This window comes from Microtus pennsylvanicus, chromosome 4 (assembly GCF_037038515.1).
Source record: "Microtus pennsylvanicus isolate mMicPen1 chromosome 4, mMicPen1.hap1, whole genome shotgun sequence".
Classification (NCBI taxonomy): domain Eukaryota; kingdom Metazoa; phylum Chordata; class Mammalia; order Rodentia; family Cricetidae; genus Microtus; species Microtus pennsylvanicus.
The window spans coordinates 126,092,498-126,110,343 of NC_134582.1; the positions used below are offsets into that span (position 1 = coordinate 126,092,498).

Here is a 17,846-nt window from a genome sequence, read left to right on the forward strand (position 1 = left end):
AGAATCAAGTATCTCTTTGTGGCCAAAAAATGCAAAGAAAACACAATAATATGCATAATCTAGACTCTCTGTGTATTTTCATCTTTACATGGCATTTTTTACTCTATTACTTTTTAATATTAAATATCTTTATTCCTTTAATCTATGTTTGTCTGTACTCAGTTTTTAAACTATTTACTTCTTTTTATAACTGTTTATACTCTTTTTTTCTCTTTCCCCCAAGCCTACATACATTTTTGAAAACACACTTGACCTGTTTAGAAGTTTGTTTTTGTCTAAATATATCTTTATTGCATATCTGTAATCATTTTCTGACCAGGAGCATCTTTTTTTTAACTAAGCAGTCATGGCTAGGACCAGCTCTGGGGTTGGCTCTTCCCAGTCTATGAACTATCCTCACTATCCTAACTCCAGGGACACAGGAGGTCTATGTTGCCATTAAGTAACTAGTAGCATGCTGCTCACATATCCCATTTAAGTACAGAACCTCCCAAAAGAGCCAGAGCTGTCATCTCTTAAAGAAGCCATGCAGTTTTTGCTGCTAATGCTGAGATAGGAAGCCTTCTCTTAAAGAAGCCTCACCTCTGCTTGCAGCCAGCAAACAGTCTATCTGGAAAAAAAAAATGTAGCTACCAAGAAGCTGTGCTTGGCTCTTGTTTTTGTGGGTCTAGAAGCCCTGTTTTGTTTTTCTTAAGCTTTTTTAGGTCTTATGTGGATTCATGCCTCATATGGTGGGTACCATTTTGTAAGCAGAGACTGCTCGTTCATTTCCCAGCTGCCCATACCAAATAATCACACAGAAACTATATTAATTACAACACTGTTTGGCCAATAGTTCAGCCATTTTTCTAGCTAACTCTTATATATTAAATTAACCCATTTCTATTAATCTATGTATCAGTATGTAGAAGGAGCTGCAGGCCGCTTCCCGCTGCCCTGCTCCCGCACGGCTACCTTTACCCCAAATAATTACATGGAAACGATATTCATTTAAACACTGCCTGGCCCATTAGTTTCAGCTTCTTATTGGCTAATTCTCACATCTTGCTTTAACCCATATTTAGTAATCTGTATAGCACCATGGGGTGGTGGCTTACCGGGAAAGATTTTAATCTGCATCCATCTCAGAGAGAAAAGCTATGGCGTCTGACTCACTTCCCTTCTTCCCAGCATTCTGTTCTGTCTACTCCACCCACCTATGTTCTGACTATCAGGCCAAGCAGTTTCTTTATTAATTAACCAATGAAAGTAACACATTGAAAGAAGACCCACCTACATCATCAGCACAAGGCTGTGACCTACTGGTAAGGTTTTCTGTCATTTTTCTTCTTTGACAGCTATGTGGCATCTCTTTGACTCCACCTACTCTCTCTATATATGTTTTCCAGCCTGGCTTTTCTCTGTTAAGCCATTGGCCAAAACAGGTTTATTCATTAACCAATAAAAGCAACACATGTGGGACATCCCACATCAGAGAACCTGGAGATTTTATCCCATCCTGATCTGAGGCCACAGTGTGTGGGAACAGCAGGAAAATCCTTCCAAACTAAGGAACTCACACAGCTGTAGCCTCTGGTATTAGCAAGCATCAGTGACACCATTATCCTGAACCCTGCACATCAACATTATTCTAATTAGGTTAGCCTGTCAGTGGTATTAAGTAGCGGTTATTACAGACTCCAGTAACTGCCCTACTTGGGGCTCAGAAAAATTCTCCCCAAGTCATCCCAGAAATGTTTTTTTAAAAAAAAAAACAAATAATTCTATCAGAGAGAATGTTCTGTGAAAATGAACCCACTTACCAAAAACAGACAGTCTTCACAATCTGTCTTAGGCCTCTTCAGAGAAGGAGGAACAACTGAGAAAGAGGGTGGGTCCAAGAAAAGGGATGTGTCCGAGATGTGAGGTGGGTCCAAGAAAGGGAGTGGGTCTGAGAAAGAGGGTGGGCCAAGAAAGAGGATGGGTATGAGAAAGGGGGTAGGTCTGAGAAAGGGGGTGGGTCTGAGATAGGAGGTGAGTGTGAGAAAAAGGGCAGGTCTGAGAAAGGGGGTGCATTCTTAGGAGAGATTGGTTCTGATGACTGTAGAAGATGAGGACTCCATAAATCTGAAGACCTGTCATCTATATGCCAGAGTTCCAGAAAAGCTGATGGTAGAACTGAGTCCAAATTAGGAGACCAGAGAACCAGGAACAGGAACATTTGAGATGAAATGTTTCAGCTCAGTTTTGCATAAAATAGGGAGCAAATGCTTCCTTATACCTCCTCCTACTCCTGTATATCACCATTGGTATTTTCAGGTCACAATTGATGTAATGGATGCCTGCCTGCATTGCTGAGGACCATCTCCTGAGTCTACTACTTAGAATCTTCACCTTTGTTGGAAATGCTCCCTCAGATGTGCCAAGAAGCATAGTTGAACCTGGGCACTCTGTAGTCAAATCAAATTGACACAGTTAACCTTCAGGATGCCTTTCTCACCCTTACCAACAAGCAACACTTCTAGGATATCCACAGAGTGGTAGCCTATGCCTTCCCCTTTTCCTCAGGCTCTCGCCTTGAATGCCTTACTTCCTGAAGTAAGGCTTTGGGGTTTCTTGGCTTCTGATGATCTGTGATTGAACTTGGAATCTATTAGACAAAAGGAATAAACAGACATGAGACTGGATGACTGGATTCTATCTGTTATTTACTTTTGTGTTGCTGTGATATGATAATTTTACTTGAAAGGATTATCTAGGCTCATAGTTTTGATGGATTCACATTAGCACTGGGAAGGCTTGTTGGAGCAGCTGCATTGGCAGAAGTGGGAGTGTGGGGTGGTGGCTGTTCCATGTGGTAATAAAAGGGAAACAGGATTCAGACCAGAGCTTGAGGTATACAGAACCTTGAAGGGTTTGCCTCTACTTACTGACCTCACCACTAAAACCTTCCAAAAGTATCCCAAGCTGGGTGTTCTGCCACTGGTTATGCCTTAGAGCTATCCTCTCACCTGGAAGAGAGTGGGACCCTGCATGGATACCTGCCTTCAAAATGCCCTTATCTCTACCACCAGACTTCGCACTAGCAGTGTTTGCTCCATGAAAACTTCCAACCAAAGTACTCGATCACACTGAAAAACATGGCATTTGGAAGTTCTTAATTATAGAGTCTTAAAGTTTATGAAGTTGAATTCTACTACATTTGCATGATGAAACTTAGGAAGGATTCTTTTCAAATATAAAACTCACATTATGTGTTTGACTTAGATTTGAAGTATGGCCAGTCCTCTCCCTGGTGATCAGTAAAGAAGTCTGTGTAGTGCAGTGGTACTTGGCTCATCCTGCACACAAGCATTTCTTGGAAGTTTAAAAAAAAACACTGGTCCTGGACTGCCAGCCTCTGAAGTTCTATTTCAGTTTTTTCTAGACATTAAACTTTTCAAAACTCCCAGCTGAGGCACAATTCTCCCATAGATGTGACCATGCCCCAGGATTTATGCAAAGGAAATTAAATCAATAGTTTCAGCCTGTTGGTTGTGACATGGATCACAGTAGACTATATCTGAAAGGAACATGTGTCTGTTTCTTCTCTCATCGCTATACCAAATCCCTCATAAAAAGCAAGTAGAAGGGAGAAAAGGGTTGCGTGGCTCACAGTTTAAAGGATACAGTCTACTGTGTTGGGAAAGTCATGGTGGCAGAAGCCTGAGGTAGCTGCTCATATTGTTGCCACAGCCAGGAAACAGAATGATGAAGGGTACTGCTCAGTCACTGTCTCATGTTTATGCAATGTGAAAGTCTAGCTAGCCAGGGAATGGTGCCAACACAGTTGATGGGGGCGGGAGGGAGGTCTTCCCACCTCAAATTAACCTAATCTATAAATCCTTCACAGTCTGCCCAGAGGTTTGTTATCATGTGATTTTAAATTCTACCCGGTTGACATTCAATATAAACCATCACACATCCTAAATCTTTTCATGGGAATGAATAGATAAATATGAGGTATGCACGTACAACAAAATAGTATCCAGTCCTAAAGCACATGGCAGCCTGTCATCTGTAGCATGGGTGAACCTGGAGATCATTATATTAAATGAAAGAAGCCGTTCCATATGCTATTGCTTACATATGGATTTTATAAAAGTAATTTCATAGAAATGGAGAATAGGGTGGTATTTTCCCATGGGGGAAAAATAGGGAATGTGGAAAGAGTGAGGAATTGCCATGACACCAGCCCAAGGATCAGAAATGTTAGATAAACAAGAAGAATAAGCTTATGAGACCCATTTAACCACATAGTGATTGTAGTTAATAACATTTATTATGTCACTGAAATTGAGAAAAAATAAAATTTAAATCTTCTCCAACCAAGCTAGAAGTATGAGAGGCGATGCATAAGCTAGTGCATAGAGAAGAATAAGCTAGTGCATAGAGAAGAGGCTCCATGAGGGTTGTATGTATGCTTCATCCTGCTCCACAGTCTAATGGTTACGCTGCTTCATATATGCTTTCATATATAGCATTGTTGAAACCAGAACAATGCTAGCTCCTCCCACTCCCTAATGTGAGCATTAAAATGATAATATATAGAAAAACTTCAGGTCCTCAGAATGCCAGGATGGGCAGAGATTCCTTCAAACTAGAGATTTCTAGCCAGGAGTGTGTTTGGAATCAACAAGGATAACTAAGCCCCATGTGATAGGCGGCTTCTTATACACTAGGTCTGCATGGTAAGAAGGCACCAGCTGTGATCTCTCTGAAGGTAAATTCCAATAAAGGGCTAATTATTTTCTAAGGAAGTTACCGTGTGTGTGCTTCTGTGGGTGTATGTAAGTGCTGGTGTGTCCCTGGGGACACCTTGAGTACCATTTCTCAGGTACCATTCACCTATCTGTTTTTAAGACAGGGTCTTGTACTAGTCTGGAACTTGTCAAGAAGGCTAAGCTGAATGGCAGTGATCCCATGTTATCTACCTTCCTCTGCCTGCTCAGCCCTGAGATTATGAGCACAAACTTCCATGTCCATTTGGGGGTTTTGTTTGCTCCTTTATTTGTTTCGTTGATTTTCATTTTTAGGCAGTTTTAAGAACTTGAACTTTGGTCTTCATGCTTGTTCAAGTGTTTCATTGACCGAGTTGTCTCCCCACCACTATTACAAGCTTTCTGCAAGTTGTGATTCAACTCAAAGAATGGAAATCGTATTAACGGAAAGCAAATGGCTTCTTGTTGTTTGCAGGAAGTCCAGAGAAGTAGAGAGAGGGATGGAGAAACAGGCAAACATGTTGCCATAGTGACCAGGTGGTCTGACATCTCCCTAGAGAGGTGGAAGAGCAGAATGGATCTAGAGTTAAGCTTGGTGGGAAAAAAATCAAAGCAAATTGGATGTAAACATTACCTCTTGCCTCCAAAGGGAATATTTACAGCCCCCTCTTTTCAATTATTATTTACTTAGAAGGACTAAAGACTAGAGACTTTTTGTCTTTTGTTTTGAGACAGGGTGTCACTAGCAATGCAGGCTGACCTAGGACTTCCTGCTTCAGCTTTCCCACTGCTAGGATTACAGGTGTGCTTACCACCCCCAACTAGAATGACATTAGTAAAACAAAGAAAAATAGAGACATAGATACACACAAAGGGGAACATTAAATTAAGAGCCATAGAGTAGTTGGTCAAATACTTGCCTTCATAGTGAACTTAACACTTGGGAAAAGAATTTCCAATTTACAAGTGAATAAGCCTTGTAGAAAGAGAGCATAGATTAAATAGGATAAGAACTGTGTGGAGTTGTGATAACTTTAATACGTGTTAAATATTCAGTTATAAAAAGTTCTCCCTCCCTGCATTTCTAATTATAAACTGGCATATTCATCTAAACATTGTCAGCGAGAGATCAGAATTCTCACTTTTCAGTGCTTCAGCAGGAAGAAAGCCCTTAAGGTCTGATATCACGCACATACACACACCCCAGAAAAAAAAAAATCTTGTTTTAAAGGTTAGATCAAACCTTTCTCTAAAAAACAAAGTACAATACTTTCTAGTCCATAATGGCAGTCTAATAGGAAAGGTAGAGGAGATATTTTTACGTTATTGCAATGAGTTGATTTTCATTCTATCTTTTTATTTTATTAGTTGTTGTTGTTTCATGAAAACCAGGATGACCATGAGCATCCGACCCCCCTGCTTTGCACAGCTCTCAGGTGCTGGGAATGCAGGTGTGTAAAGCAGGGTTATGCGGTGCTGGGGATGGAACCAAGAGCTTCGTGCATGCTAGGCAAGTGCTCCACCCATTGTGCTCCATCCCGACTCTTTAAAAACAGAGCATGTGCCAGGCAGTGGTGGATCATACCTTTAATTCCAAAACTATGAGTTCGAGCCTAGTCTGGTCTACAGAGTGAGTTCCAGGGCAGACAGGCTCTAAAAGCTACAGAGAAAACCTCTCAAAAAAGAAAGAGGAGGAGGGGAGGAGGGGGAGAAGAAGAGGAAGAGGAAGAGGGAGAAGAAGAGAAGAAAAGGAAAGGAAAGGAAAGGAAAGGAAAGGAAAGGAAAGGAAAGGAAAGGAAAGGAAAGGAAAGGAAAGGAAAGGAAAACCAGAACATGCTTTATAGTAAAATAAAACAGAGGGACTGAAGAGATGCCTCAGCCCTTGCTATTCTTGCAGAGGACTCAGACTCAGCTCTCAAATGGTTCACGACATCTGTGACTCTAATTCCAGATCTGATGCCCTCTTCTGGCTTCCTTAGGCAATGTAGGCACAGGACACACATTCAGATGAAACTTATACACATAAAATAAAAATAAGTAAATCTTTTTAAAAGTAAAAAACAAAAGCTGGTTAAAAGTAAAAACCCAGATTCTTCTCTGTCTTCCCAATTCCCATAAAGCACAATTCTATATTATCAAGAGAGATATCAAGCTAGCTCACTTCCCAGGAAGCGCCATGAGGCCAGCGGAGGGGGAGGGGAGTCAAGATGAGTGCAATGCCCAGCAGGGAATCTGTAATTAATGGATTTTGAGCTTTGTGAAAAGCACTCTTTGTCTGCACATAAAGAGAGGGCTTTGTGGTTTCTGCCAGTTGTTTTTATCGTTGCTCTCAATCAGCTGTGCCCGTTACATTCCTTTTCTTCCTAGATTGAGTACAGTTCTCAGCGGCTGTGTTTTTTTTTTCAGTCTTGGTCCCTTTCTGTAAGGTGCCCGCCAGAGCCTACTTAGAAGAGATGGCATGGCAGAGCTAACTTACGCCCTAAAAGCTTCCTTTTCCACTGGAAAAGCCACCCCTACCTGAATAGCTATGGGATGCCCCAGTAGCTTACACAATGAAACACTTCAGCCAACACACTGCTGTTACACTAGCTGGCTCCTATCAGAGACTTTTCCCTGCGTCTGGTCTTCAGTATGAGTGGAAGAAAATGTAGGTGATGTGGAGAGAAAAGACTGCTGTAAAAGAGAATGCTGGACCAATAAATGTTTCTGAAAGTATAAATAAATAAATAAATAAATAAATAAATAAATAAATAAAGTCTTTTAATGTGCACCTCCCCTTCTTACACTATGGTACTTCTCTGTAAATTAAGGTAACCATAGTTAAATTTCTTGGTAGCAAGATAAAATACTGTTGCCCCCTTTCTCTAACACCTAATTCCATGCCTTCATTGTTTATTTCATTTTTAAAGTCTTCCAATGTCATCCCATCAAAATCTCTTTCTTAACACTATCTCATTTCATAGATGTAACATTGTGTGCATAAACATAGGTATTTATGTAATGCATCTTGTTGGATGTCTAAGCTTCCTTGATAACTCATCAATATACACCAACATACACAGCAGTTCTTTGAAGGTCTTACTGCACAAATATTTCAAAATGATGTGTCTTATAAAATTTTTAGAACAAATTGCTTCCCTGATGACAATTACAACTCAGCACTGACCTTTAAATGGTACCATTTCTTTGTATCACGTTCCCTTTTCCATATGCTCTCTTTGAGGTGTTTTCCAGTTCAGTGAGTTTTATTCTTTCATAGATGTGTAATTGTTCCCCAATTGATCTTTCCTATTTTAATAGCATATATAATTTTGATAAATGGATCTTTATGTGCTCAAAATAGATAAAGTTTTCTTTCTTCCACAAGGAACCTTCTCATTAACGCTCTGAGAATTTCATACAATATATTTGATCTAATCCATACCCAACCCCTGTTCCTCCTATATTTACCTCGTCCTAACTACCCACCCACCCCAGCCCTCTGTCTGTCTCCCTCTTCCTCTTTCAAGCCCAATCAAGTCCAATTTTTACTGTTCAGAACCCCTCGAGTATGGGGCGTGACCTGCAGGGGTCACACTCTCTTAAGAAAACTGATCCTCCCTCTTTGTGTTTTTAGTAATTGCTTTTTATTTAAGAATTCCCTTTGTAATTGTTCTTGCTTGAAAACAGTGTTAGAAATGACCCCTCTTGTGTTGTTCTCCACATTTCTGTGGTTTTACTTCTTTTGTGAACTGTTCACACGCCTGATACTAATTTTGTTTTCCATACGAAATGTCCGGGTTATCCACCCTCAAAACTCGGCCCAGTGCTGTGCTTCCTCCAGCACAATCCCGCCTCCCTAAGGTTCCAGAACCTCTGCAGACAATTCTGCTAGCTGGAGACCAAGTATGTAAACACAAGAGCCTGTGAGGGACATTTGTATTTAAGCCACAATATTATTGCAGGCAGGTGGCCATTGTGTTCCTCTAGCTGCATGGCGCAGTCAGGAGCACCAAGTCTCGCGGGGCTCTAGTCAGGGAGCAGATGAACGTGAGCTTTCCTCGCTCTACTAGCAAACGTCTGCCTCCTTCCTCCTGGTTTGATCTGTGAATTCTATATTCATGGAAAAGATCTGTTTAAAATCACATTTCTCTTTCTATAAATAGCCCACTTGAATTACATTTGTGATTCTAATACGTCCTCACCCGTCCTTTTCTGGCTGGAGCCAGGCTCACCTGTACTGAGCCTTAACCAGGAGCTTCACACTTTTCATCTGAAAAAACAGACGTCACGATGGAGCCAGCCCTCCAGACTTAGTCCGCTTTAGCCTACGCCTGCTCAGAAGGCAGCTTTACCCATGGTTCCTTGCGGCCGAACATGTCTTACCAGGGCTCTTTGCCCAGTGGAAAACATACCAATGATACCTACGGATTGGTTGTTCTATTTCACAGCAATGAGAAGTGAGGGCTTGGAAATGCGTAGCAATTTGGCAAAGTAGTTTTACGACGATTAATCTAATTTTCTTCTTGATGGTTGGGCTACATTTTTGTACGAATTTGCTTTTTGTTCAGTAATTCGGTTATATTTTATTTTGCGAAAGTATTGAACTACAACATATTGGGACTTTTAGCTAGCAAAGGAGAAGGGAAAGGTGACGGGTCATCTTTTATCACAGTGGATATACCCTGTTGATAAAGAAACTCGATAATAATGTCTGGATTCTAAAACATCCTTCGGTTGCTAAATACTCTATACGGACCATCTATAGCTTGTTTGCCGCGGTTACCACCTTGCAGGAAATAAACAGGTGGGCAGCTCTTTAGATCTCTGCCTCTGGCCTGATGTGTCGCACACTTTAACTCCATTTTCCTCTGTGGCATCAGAGGAAGGCTTGCCTTCTCTTCTCAGTGATCCCAGGGCAGTATTCCAGGCGAGGCAGTCCTGGATCAGAAATTGGCATTGTGTCGTTGACAGGCAGCTTGGCAAGTATGTTTGACTTTCCACTGAAACTCAGATTTCCCTCTTCAGACTGGCAAAGAGTTGAGTCTCCAAGCACACAACCCAGAAGAACGTAATGCCACCACTAACGCGATGTAAAACAAAAAGAAAAGACAGGGAGATCAAGATTCCGCTAACGCCCTGGCCCACGACACGGAGACCCAACAATACATCTCTCTTTTGAATGTCTCTTTGTGCCTGTTGCTGTAAACCGCGAGTGTTAACAAAGACAGGCTGGGAATTAGAAGCACACAGTTTGAATATTGCATCTGCCCCAGCAACGCAGGAGTTAATCAAAGCTCTAATATTTTTTTGCCTCCTGGATGGACTGAATTTGGCCTCTGATTCTTCTGAATGGCATGCAAAGCAGCCGGCTGGGTGTGAGTCCCCTCCATCTCCCTTCTTTCTCACTTTTCAAATATGTCTGGCAAAGCCCCAACTTCCCCCTCCTGCCTCCACTCCACTTTGCTCTCCCGTGCAGCTGAACAAGATTCCAAATGAGAAACAGCATTCCTTCCCAATCTTTAAAGGAGGCCCAAGCCCAGTGGAAAAACATACCGATAAATACGTGGACCCTGAATTACTGTTCAGGGTCTTCTGCTATTCTTAGCAGGGTTTAAAGCTGTCTGTTTAGAGATCCTTCCTTTTTTTTTTTCTCTATAGTGTCCTGGAATAGCAGTTCTTCAGTCATTGATGGAGCACCAAAACACATATCTTTGTTCCTGGGCTTTTCATAGCATCAGATGTTGCAAGTGAAACACCAAAGCACTTGGAATCCCATTAAAGCTACATTCCTTTATCTAAAAGAAGAAAAACGCTTCCATGGGAAGTTTGTCTCTATAGACACCATTAAGTGAAGATATCTACAATGCACGTTTTATATAACTGAAGATTAATGGTTAACCCTTCCTATGCTGGTTTCTGACAGACGGAGCTTGAAGGGAACATGAGAAAATACAGCAGCCCTGTTTGCTGATTCTCTCTTTTTCTCATTCTTTGCTTTTAAATTACTGCTTTAGTCAAAAACAACCCGGAGTGGGGCTTCTGTGTGTGGCGTGTAATACAATGTGTTTGGTATTCCAATATAATAGACACCATCAAGAAAATGATTTAAAGTGATTAAATATGTTTCAAAGCCTTATTAATAACATCAAGAGAACCATTACCGACCTCCATAAATGACAGCGAATCTTGACAGTGATGCTTGCTAGTATTTTTATATGAAAATTAGTCTTATGTGTGATTGTCAGATCCCCACAAATGAAAATACAGGACCCACAAGTGAAGTTGTAGTATATAGATAAATATATAGTATTTATTATATTTAATTATTTATATAATATATCATTATTTATGTATAATTAAATATATATAATTTTAGTATAGTTATGTCTTACACAGTATCCAGGGAATAGCCATACTAAAATACGATTTGTTGTTTCTCTGAAATAAAGCACAAGCCAAGCCCACCGTATCCTATTTGGCTACCCTGGCCTGTCCCAGCTGTGGGTTCCAGGCTTGCTGTGCCATCAAAAGCTTGTAGCACTTCCTAGGACTTTCCAGGGTCAAGGACAGGCATATACGTTTCTCAGCTCTTTCCATCTGTCATCTTAAAAACTTTCACACATGCTCAAGCCCAGGAAGTCTTCTCCTCCAGCAGCCCACATTTCTAGTTAGTCACTCCACACCCATCAGAGAAGGCGCCCAGCCATTGGAGGAGAAGGTGAGAGCTGGCAGCTAGGAAGGGAGGGAAGACTGGGATGCACAGCCCTGCGGAGTCTCTGTCAGGAAGTAGCCGAACAGGAAGCGAGGAGGAGAGAAACAAGAATTTCTAAAACAAAGACAAGGAAACTCTAAGAAAAATCTGGTCCCTAGAAAGAAACTTGATTGGAAAATGGAAAAGAACTTTTTTAGTAACAAACAAACAAACAAATAAAAGCAGGGTTAGGGGAATGGTGAGGTGTAAGCATGAGGACCTGAGTTTGAGTCCACGTCATCCACGTGAAAGTCCATGCACACCAATACGCCTGCTCCCACGGGGCAGAGCCCCGTGCATCCTCAGAGAATCCACTGGCCAGTCTATCCAAACTGGATAGCTTCTGATTCAGGGAGAGAACCTGCACCAAGTCAACAGGGTACCACACAGGTGCACACGTACACACATTCACAGGTATGCACCATGCACATCACACACACACACACACACGCACACACAATTAAGAACAAAACCACAGAAGACAAATGAAAATGTGTTTTTATGTCTGGACAAAGTACACTTAAAAAAATTCTTTATTCATTTGATAAAACACCTGACCCATAAGTTTGAAGACCTGAATTCAGAGCCCCAACCTCAGAACCCACAGGAAACCCCAATCCTGGCAACATATGCCTGTAATACAAGCAAATGCAAGATGGGAGACAGAAGCTCCAGGCTGGTTAACCTCATCTGCTTTGACACAAAGCCACTGAGTGTCTTTGTCTCAAAGAACAGAGAGAGGGAAGGTACCTGAGACAACATTGAAAATGTTCTCTCACCTCTGCACTCCAAGTGTATCAATTTACACACATATATGTACACACACGCGCGCATGCACGTGCACACACACACACACACACACACACACACAAACAACTAAATAATTTGACTACCGGAAACCTAAACACTGACAAGACAGAGACATGGTGAGACCTCATATCTGTCTTTCTGAGCCCCTGTGAGATAGCTAGTTTAACTTACAGTTGGCAGTAAATTCTTCCTCTTCATTTGCCTGCCTCATGCATCAGGTGTTTCCTGCTCCTCTGACATGTCTCAAGCACTTCCAGACTTTTGCTTTGGCTCCAACGATAAGCCTTTATCCATAGAGAACCCACCCAGGGTGCCACAGAACCAGAAATCGCTCTGCTTGCTGGCTGACATTGACCCCAGGATTAGCATTTCCCAGGTTGTTCTCAGCAGAGGCCTGTTGCACAGGGCAGCTTCCTGGACTCTGGCTGTCTCCTGACAGAGACTCTGCATGTCTGTCTGCTTCCCACATTGCTGTCGTCCAGAGCCTGTGGAGGCACAGCTTCCTAGGGTTTTCTTGTTTGGATGGAAGAGACAGAAAGAGTGGATTTCCCTTTTGCTTAGAACTTGGGTTGTAGTTTTATTTTTATATTTTATCTGAAGAAACTGAAGAAGAAAGAGCACCACAGAGACATTAGTTGTATAAAAAACAGACAGATTTGTCTTACCAGTGTTGACAATACAGAGTCACTAATTTTGCCTTATCTGCAAGCAAACAAACCAAAAATCAAAGCAGTAACAACCAGGCTTGATAGTACAAGCCTACAATCCCAGCATGCAGAAGGCTGAGAAGAAAAATCAGAGTTTGTGGTCAACCTGGACTATACAGTGAAACTTTCTGAAACCAAACAAAGTCACAAAATACTTTTATGTAAATGAATAACTTTCTCAAAATTGAAAAAAATAAGACAAAAAAAAGAAAGCTCACAGCAATTCACACAATGATACAGAGGAAAAACATAGTTTCTCAAGGCTGAACTTAAAATTTTACTTCTGAGAACAAAATTTTTATTGTTTGCTTGCTGTGTTCCAGATAAGCAGCTGGTTCAAATCTGAACAAGGAAATGTTTTTTGCTTTTTTGCATAAGCATACTCTTCGTTAATAGTAAATGTATAAATCTGATGGCCTACGAATTAGCAGATTGATCTATTTTGTCTTAGCACTTGGGGGCTGAGGCAAGAGACTCACTGAGAGTTCAAGGCCAGCCTATATCACATAGAGGGCCCCTGTCTCCAAAACCAATGTAAAACATCAGAACAGAAAAACAATACATTTGGTTTGTGCATTCAGTATTGCAGAAACAGAAGAATGAACTAAAAGGCAAAAAGGAAATTTGCCCCAATTAAAAGTACAAAATGAATATATATTGCATGTAAGATACTTGAACCTTAAATTAAAAGTAAAATATTTAGTGCATTTGAGTTCAATGAATCTTTTATTGATCATATTTTCTTCTCTCTTATATATCAATGTTTCCACAAAACAGGTTTCAAATCATGTTATGGACACTAGTAGCTTGAATCTGATGCTGACTCCACCCTTACCTCAAGAAGATGTGCTCTGTCTGAATGTCAAGTTGAGAGGAAAAGAATGAGGGGTGTGATTGCCCTAGCGGACTTGTAGGCATACCTGCTAAACACGGTGCTCAGGGATCAAGCTAGTTGCTTAATTTCTTCACAGCCCAGAGCTCATTTATTTTAGGAGGGTGAGCGCACCCCTGATGCCTAGGCTCATAAACGAGTGGGCCATAGTACAGGAACATCAGACCCTGCTCTACACTCTGAAGCAGGCTTTAGCGGCATCTGTTCAGTAGGTCTTGATGCAAGATTTTGTTTAAAAGAAAGATTCTACTCACTGCCGTTTAAAAGATCTGAAAAACCCACTGCTCAAATGTCCTGTTTTCCAAGGCATGGCGGCTGATGCCTCTAATCTCTTTGCACTTTGGGAGGCTGAGGCAGGAGAATTACTTGCCCTAGAGAGTGAGTATGTGGGCAAACTTGTTTACAACGAGGCCCTGTTTAAGAAAAACAAAACAGAATAAATTATTTTGCAACTTAGGATCATGTTTACCCATTTGTCCTTTGGCCCAAAGCCAAGTCTCTTCCCTTTTTCTCCTCCCATTAACCCTGAACTCTAAGTATTAAGGCCTCATTGCTCTCGCCTCCCCAGATCTGGATCCCTGCGGTACAGTGGGCTAATGAGTTAAGGATGATGTCATTATAATTGCAGAAACTATTTCATGATAATCTTTTGTTTTCCTCTCACTAACTTTCTAAAGGAAAAAACACTTTATTAATTATCTGAGCATCGGCAGCTTTTGGGAGGTAAACTCTATATGAAGGCTACTGCTATTAGCCACATTGGATGAAGCACTTGGGGATTAAAAGCGTTATGTAAATGTTTACACATGCTTATGACATGGCCCCAGATTCACGCCGGGGTGGAACAAACAGCCCAGACAGAAGTATTAAGCCCCAGAGAGGCAATGATATTTTTTTGCAAGGTATGAAGTTGCCTTTTAATTTTAGCATAAAGATAGTCGCACTTTTGAAGAGTGTCATTCACAGCCATTAGGTGACATTTATGAGTGTGAAAGAAAGTCACTCTACATTGAGGGTTAACTATTTTAAGAACTGGGGTAGAGTGAGGGGTGCGGGAAGCAAGGAGAAGAGGGAAATAGAGGAGAGATTAAACCGGGAGAGGTTTTTGGAGTGAGTAGAACTTTTGATAATAAGAACGACAGCTCCCAAAGGCAGGATCTGAGGGTCTGTCTGTGCTTTTCTCTCTGGAATTCTCAAGATAACTTCATATTCTCTCTCTCTCTCTCTCTCCCTCTCTCTCTCTGTCATTTTATTTCGCTTTATTTTTTTGATAAGTTCTACCTAAGAGGCAAGAAACTGGGAGAAATTGTAAACCTCAGCCCAGCCCCTCCCCAGGCCAGGCTTACACAGAAAGGGCATTCCTGAACACTCACTGAGTCAAATATGATACCGCTCTTCTGAGGGGTGCCTCTTGCTGATGGAGTATGTACCTACTAGCCCTTTTGTGCTGCTAGGATTCAAACCCAGGACCTCACTTGTCTTAATCAGGAGCCCTGCATCAACTCTAGGACTGGGCTACACCCCAGCCTCTAAACTTGCTTTTCAGCCACTGTGAGGGCCTCCATCTGCTCTGCGAGCACAGGGGAGATTGCTTCCTTCCAGCCGATTCTCCATGTATGGTAATGAGCTAAAATTTTCTTCTTAAAATTAGAGTCAGAAAAAAGGGGGGAATTGACATAAAAGAAGGATGCACACAAAGCTTACTCGGCTCAGGCTCTAACCAAAACGTTGACAGTCTGAAAGCCTGGACTGGATGATTTCAAGGTTGTCTGACTCCAGGATCCTGAGAGGACAGGTGGCAGGAGGAAGGGGTCCTGCCACAGCTGCTGAGAAGCATTAGCGAGAGCCAGCATCCCCCCAGACAGGACAGAGCCCGAGTCCAGGAGGCACTGCTTAAGAAAAGAATTCCGTGTCCTGAGAAAGAAATCCCTTACCCTGTCAGTACAGAAGGCTAAGCCAGGAACTGCGGACACCACAGGAGCCAGGGCTGCCTGGTTTTTCAGATGCGAACTGCAGGGGTCTTTGCTTTTACTGTGTGTGTGTGTGTGTGTGTGTGTGTGTGTGTGTGTGTGTGTGTGTGTGTGTGTGTGTGTGGTGCCACCGCACTTGTGTGGAGGTCAGAGGACAGCTTGTAACACATCTCTCCTTACACCACGGAGGTTCTGGGAATCAAACAAAGGCTTGGCAAAAGCTGAAGTGCCTTTACCCACCGGGCCATCTCACGGGGCCCTGTGTTTGGTTTTAAGGAGAGGACAAAGGCACAAGTTGGTAGACGCACTGACATTTTCACTTCACATTTTTGAGTGATGGTGCATTTCCCTCTTCTTGTTATTTAAATTTAATGAGAGAGAAAGGAATGCGGAGAGGGGAGGGGAACAAATGAAAATTCTGTAGGAAGTTGACGCCAGAAAACACAGTAAATTCGAGCTTGTTAGCAGCAAGGCTCCAGATTATTTTTTAGAAACAAATCCTAGCAGTAATGCAGTTACAGCCTCGGAGGGGGGAGAAGCTTTAAGCCAGGTATCAGTGTCCCAGAACCAAGCGGGAGAAAGAGGAAGCAAGCAGCCTAGCCAGTCTTCTGAAGGGAATAGGAAAGGAAATCCCGGAGGCCGGAGAAGCCCCCCAAAGGAGGAGAAGGCTACAGCCTACAGTAATCTGTAAATGATTGCTCCTAAAGTCTGGAAGCTTCGGGCTTGAGCTGTGTTTGTTCCAAAAGAAAGCCGAGGAGCACGGAGTTAATAAAGAGAGATTTAACTGAGAACTCTGGTTGGAATAAAGTGGGCTACAAAAAAGGTCAAATTTGATCAGTTGGAGCAGATTACAGGGGCTTTGAAGGGTGGTGTGGAGAGCTGGAACCGGTCTGGGAAGTAATAGAGCTCAAGATTGATTCAGGGGGTGGAGAGAAGCCAGGACAAGCGCTTATCAGTCCTGGACGGAGGAAGAGCCGTGCTGCTGGGCGCTGCTGCTCCAGCCTGAGCCCAGAAGCCGCCTCTGCCTGCGTCCCTGTTACCCTGTCCAGGCACCTCTGCTCTCGGATTTGCCTTCCTTCCGCAGCTCTCAGACAATGGTTTCCCTAATCTCTGACTTGGACTCCCTGAGAGCCTGGAAAGTGTTAAGGTAGGCCTGCTTCTCTTTCTCTCCCCGCGCTATTTCAGTTCAAGGCCAGCTCCTGCCCACCCCCACCGGCTAGGGAGAGAGCCTGGCATTCTCTGAAATGCCTGCGTTGGGGTTTAAGTGACAAGCCAACATGGCCGGAGGAATACTGTGTTCTGACAGAGGCACAACTTTAAGGAGACAGACAAGACATGAAAGTGGTCCTCAAGTTTCCCTGCAGGGGAGCAGAGCACGCAAGCTCTCTCCAGGAGCGTTCGGTGCTGTTTCAATGCTCCCAGTGCTGGCTGGCTCAGAAAAGAGTCCTTACATTTCATTATTGCTTCAGGGGGCACTGAAGGGTTGGAATGGAATATGGTGGACTTCCTGGGGCTTCACAGAGAAGAGTAACCGCCCCCCCCCGGAAAAAAAAACCCTCATTAACCTCATTATTGCCCACACTTGAAGAGTCCAAAGAAATGTGTCACTCCTGCGAATTCTCCCCTTACTCCCAGGTCAATTTTGGAAAAGTTGATATGTACAAAACAAGCTCAGCTGGTGAGATAGTATGAGATAGTATGTATGTAGTAATGATCTCTGTCTCTCTCTCTCTCTCTCCCCCCACCCCCGGGGAGGGGGCTGGGAAATAGCGAAGTTTAAGTAGCATACAGACGACCCCGAGCTTAACCCGAAGCCTTCTGTAAACTCAGCCTGGCCGTGCGCGCTCAGAACCCCTGCACTCAAAAAGTAGAGGCAGGAGTTCAAAGTCATCCTTGGCTCCAAAGCGAGTTTAAAGCCAGACTAAAACCCCATCTCAAAAATAAAGAAACGGATAATAAAAATGTAAAAAATGACCTTGGACCTATTCACAGCTT

At 42.5% G+C, this 17,846-nt stretch overlaps 1 protein-coding gene across 8 annotated transcripts in view; it reads left to right on the forward strand.

The window, feature by feature from the left end:
- Celf2 (CUGBP Elav-like family member 2) overlaps positions 1-17,846 on the forward strand; it is an 829,031-nt gene that overhangs the window by 285,405 nt on the left and 525,780 nt on the right. The window contains exon 1 of one of the 8 annotated variants that reach the window (XM_075970363.1): positions 16,412-16,998. The exons of 5 other annotated variants lie outside the window; for them this stretch is intronic. In XM_075970363.1, the coding sequence (XP_075826478.1) occupies positions 16,946-16,998 (53 nt within the window). In that variant the 5' untranslated portion in view covers positions 16,412-16,945. Of the gene's footprint in view, positions 1-16,411; positions 16,999-17,846 lie in introns of those variants that run through there. 2 more of the 8 variants (XM_075970370.1, XM_075970372.1) reach the window with 2 other exon arrangements.